Source organism: Neophocaena asiaeorientalis, unplaced genomic scaffold (assembly GCF_003031525.2).
Source record: "Neophocaena asiaeorientalis asiaeorientalis breed wild unplaced genomic scaffold, Neophocaena_asiaeorientalis_V1.1 scaffold282, whole genome shotgun sequence".
Lineage (NCBI taxonomy): Eukaryota > Metazoa > Chordata > Mammalia > Artiodactyla > Phocoenidae > Neophocaena > Neophocaena asiaeorientalis.
This window is the reverse complement of record NW_020172595.1, coordinates 46,517-50,868: the sequence shown is the minus strand read 5'-3', so window position 1 is coordinate 50,868 and position 4,352 is coordinate 46,517. Positions and strand designations below refer to the sequence as shown.

The 4,352-nt window shown below is 53.8% G+C and overlaps 1 protein-coding gene across 3 annotated transcripts in view; it reads right to left on the bottom strand.

Annotated features, from left to right (window-relative positions):
* Positions 1 to 4,352, bottom strand: part of NOTCH4 (notch receptor 4) — a 24,397-nt gene that overhangs the window by 9,211 nt on the left and 10,834 nt on the right. For all 3 annotated transcript variants that reach the window (XM_024738627.1, XM_024738629.1, XM_024738630.1), the window contains 5 exons: positions 4,024 to 4,176; positions 3,685 to 3,802; positions 3,359 to 3,446; positions 2,845 to 2,998; positions 954 to 1,138 (listed from right to left, as the gene is read on the bottom strand). In XM_024738627.1, coding sequence (XP_024594395.1) covers positions 954 to 1,138; positions 2,845 to 2,998; positions 3,359 to 3,446; positions 3,685 to 3,802; positions 4,024 to 4,176 — 698 coding nt within the window. The remainder of the gene's footprint in view (positions 1 to 953; positions 1,139 to 2,844; positions 2,999 to 3,358; positions 3,447 to 3,684; positions 3,803 to 4,023; positions 4,177 to 4,352) is intronic.

Below are 4,352 nucleotides of genomic sequence, written 5' to 3'. Positions count from 1 at the left end.
TTCCCTGGTGGCGCGGTGGTGGGGCCCCCCCCTGCCGATGCAGGGGACACGGGTTCGTGCCCCGGTCCGGGAAGATCCCACATGCCGCGGAGCGGCTGGGCCCGTGAGCCATGGCCGCTGAGCCTGCGCGTCTGGAGCCTGTGCTCCGCAACGGGAGAGGCCACAACAGTGAGAGGCCCGCGTACCGCAAAAAAAAAAAAAAGTTAAAGAAGGAGGGTGGTTAAAGGATCATGCCTTCTATCCAGACTCGTGTTTGTGAGTACAGGGATCAGGCTGCTTGGACTTGAGTCCCAGCTTTGCCTTCCCGTCCTGCTCAGTGACCTGAACCACCAAGGTAAGGCCCTGACCCAGTCTGGAGAGAAGTTAGGGACATTCCCCCGAGGCAGACGCCTCCTGGGCACCATCCAGTGGAAGAGGGGTGAGGAAAGCCCCCAGAGAGCCGGTCTGGGGTGTAGGGAAGTCAGCTGCAGTTTTGTGTTGCTGGAGCAGGGTTAGGGGTTGGCGGGGAGAGATGAGGCCTGAGAGGCAGGCAGGGCTGGGTCGTGCCGGGCTTGGGACTTCACTGCGAAAGAGGTGGGCAGCCACTGAAGGGTTTTAAGCAGGAGAGTGACAGGCCAGCTTAATATTTTCAACGGAGCACCCTAGTGGTGGAGTAGAGGCCGAACCTTTAGGAGGACAAGTGTGGAGGCAGGGGTGATACTTAGGAGGCTGATGCAGGCGTCCGGGCGGAATGCAACGAAACCCTGGACTAAGGCAGTGGGATGAGGGTGAAGGGGCAAGGACAGAGTTGAGAAATATTTAGGAGGTAAAATTAACCTGACTTGGTGGTTGGTTGGATGTGTGGGGTGAATGAAAAGAAAATGCCCTCTCCCCCTCCCCTTTCTGCCCCATGACTGCTGTTTCCCACATCCAGCCCAAATTTGTCTTCCCCCACCTCCTCTAGACCCTCTCACCTGGCAGAAATAACCATTAGGTTGGGCCATGCAGGTGGCCCCGTGCTGGCAGGGCCTGGACTCACAGGGATTCACCCTCTCCTGGCATATACTGCCTTGGAATCCAGGGGGACAGTGGCAGAAATGGGAGGGGCCGCTGTCAATGCAGATGCCTCCATTCTGGCACAGGGAAGAGACTTCTGTGCCTGGGAAGAGAGACACACAGGGATTGATAAAGCTAGGTGGGGTGGAAGGATGCTCAGGGGCTCCAGACAATGAGCGGAGAGGTCCATGGAGGGGCCACTGACATTCCTGGGGTGGGTGGAGGCCACTCGGAGCCTGAGGAGTCAGTAACTCTTGACCCTGAAGAGATTAAAACATCAAGTTCCCGACATGGATGGACCTAGAGATTGTCATACTGAGTGAAGTAAGTCAGACAGAGCAAAACAAATATCGTATGATATTGCTTATATGTGGAATGTAAAGAAAAGGGTACAAATGAACTTATCTACAAAATGGAAATAGATTTACAGATGTAGAAGACAAACTTATGGTTATCAGGGGGTAAGTGGGGGAGGGATAAACTGGGAGACTGGGACTGACATATACACACTACTCTATATAAAATAGATAACTAGGGCTTCCCTGGTGGCACAGTGGTTAAGAATCCGCCTGCCAGTGCAGGGGACACGGGTTCGAGCCCTGGTCCGGGAAGATCCCTCATGCCATGGAGCAACTAAGCCTGTGGGCCGCAATTGCGGAGCCTGCACTCTAGAGCCCACGAGCCACAATTACTGAGCCCGCGTGCCACAACTACGGAAGCCCACGTGCCACAACTACTGAAGCCCGCGCGCCTAGATCCCGTGGTCCACAACAAGAGAAGCCACCACAATGAGAAGCCCGTGCACCGAAACAAAGAGCAGCCCCTGCTCGCAGCAACTAGAGAACGCCTGCGCGCAGCAACAAAGACTCAATGCACCCAAAAGTAAATAATAAATAAATTAATTAATTTTAAAAAATCGATAACTAATAAGGACCTATTGTATAGCACAGGGAGCTCTACTCAATACTCTGTAATGGCCTATACGGGAAAAGAATCTAAAAAAGAGTGGATATATGTATATGTATAACTGATTTACTTTGCTGTACACCTGAAACTAACACAACATTGTAAATCAACTATACCCCAACTTAAAAAAAAAAAAAAATCAAGTTCCTCCTCCTGCCTGTTTTGTCAGAATGGAGAGAAATACCTCTTCTTTGGCTTATTAGGGCATTATAAGCAACTATATTCTTGGCTTTAAATGTCTCAAGCAAGAAAGAACTCAAGAGAAACTTCAGGTGGGGACACCTGAAGTGGCTTAACTAATGGTCTAAGTCCATCCCCTGGGTTTTGCATCCTCTGATGTTCTCTCACAGTGATTCCCATCAGCCATCCCCTAACCTCACAACGGTCTCTTTCCTAAGTTCTTCTCATAACAAAACTTATTTGAACAAGAAATAATTTTACCCGGGGGTTGGCATAACATCCAAGTGAGTGGGGCATGGCGAGCGTGTTCAGTGTAGTTGGTTAAGCGTGGTTCACTCTAGCTGAGTTATGATGGTAAAGACAGTGCTGAGTTGTTCCACACTGGATCACTGGGTTATGTCCCTGGTGGTTGTGTTAAACTGGAGTCTGGTTGACTGGGCTGGGTGGTGTTGCTTGTGTTGTGTTGAACGTGATGCTAGGAGTTGAGTTGTGTTAGGCTGTCCTGGGTGTTGAGCTGCAGCATCGATAACTGGTTGTCTGTGTTGCTTTGACTCTTGGTCCACTGTTTGTCCAAATGCTGTGTGTGGATGTCCTTAGGGGTGGGGTAGAGGAGGACACTCTTTTGCTCTTCGTCTGCCCCATAGTCAGTCCTTGGGTCAGTACCTTGGCTCAGAGCAGCCTTCTGGCAGGAGGACAGCGGTAGGTTGCAGAGAGGCCCAGTCCATCCCTGGAGGCACAGGCACTGGAAGGAGGGCCCAGTCTGGAGGCAGTGGGAATTGTGTGGACAGGGCTTCTGAGCACATGAGTCGATCAGCGTCTGAGGGTTAGGAGGGAGCGTGAGGCAGGAAAGAACACCAGGTTCCCAGGCCTAGAGATTGTCCCCTGCCAGTGTCTCAAAATCCCTTACCCTGAAAACTCTCTCCTGAATGGTCTGGGACTAGGTCACCCTCCCTGGATTCCTTGGATACCCACATCCCAGAACAGTCGCTGGGATCAGAAATCCTTTCAGTGAACCATACAGATCTCAAGTTAGACCTCAACTCGTAGACTTCCACACCTCCTTTCACGTGGATACCTCTCCTAAGCTTCCCTGCTGCCACCTTTTAATACCCGAGGCCCTCTTACTAGAGCTCTCCTGCCCCTCCCTCCTCAGCACACCTGGCTCAGTGCCCCTCACCTGGCAGCTGCCTCCTGTGTAGCCAGGGGGACAGAGGCAGCGGGGACCCTGAGGGCCGTCTTGGCAGGTTGCCCTGTTCCTACAGGGGCTGGATAAGAAAGAGAGGGGGCACAGTAGGAGGAAGGCCAGGGCAACAAGGGGAGGGAGTGTGTGATGTGGTGGCAGGCAACCACTGGGGAGATGGGAAAGTAGGAGGGAAGGCAGAGTGAAAGGATGTGGGATGTGGGATGAGAGGCAGCATGGCGCCCCAGAGGAGATGGAGAGGAAGGGTGGCGAGGGCTCCCTCCCTCCCTCCCTCCCTCCAGGGGTCTCTGTGCCCTGCTCACCTGTCCGCACAGCTGGGACGGATCCTTCCCTCGCAGCGTGGGCCCTGGAAGCCCGTGGTGCAGAGGCAGGAGTAGGTGCTGGGCCTGTTCACACAGGTGCCCCCATTGAGGCACGGTGCTGGAGAGAGGAGGCTGTGAGGGGTTGGGTTCCTTGCCTGTAACCTGGCCTGTGGCCTCAGTCACACCACACACGGGGCACCCCCCCGCCCCTCGCAACTTCCCCACCCAAACAACGGCTCACTGTGTCCAGTTAATTCTTTTTTAAATGTGGTACAAACATACCCTGACCAGTTTCTCCATCCTCCTGTGGCCCAGACCCAGCGCATGGTGGGCACTCACCAGAGGCACAGTGGTCAATGCTGGTCTGGCAGCGGAGCCCGGTGTGGCTCAGAGGGCAGGTGCAGGAGTAGCCCCCAGGGCTGGGGCTACAGGAACCACCGTTGAGACAGGGCCCTGAGTGACAAGCTGTCACCTCCTCGCTGCAAGTGGGCCCTGAGGGAAGCGGGTGGGGTCTGAGAAAGGGAAACCTCCTTTTCTCTTCTTTTCCTGCTCTTCCCTTTCCTTCCCTTCCTCACCCCCATCCCCCAACCTCTTTTCTTTTCTCACCACCTCTTACGTCACCCGTGCCCTCTGTAGCCCATGCCCAGTTCTTTTTTTTTTTTTTTTTT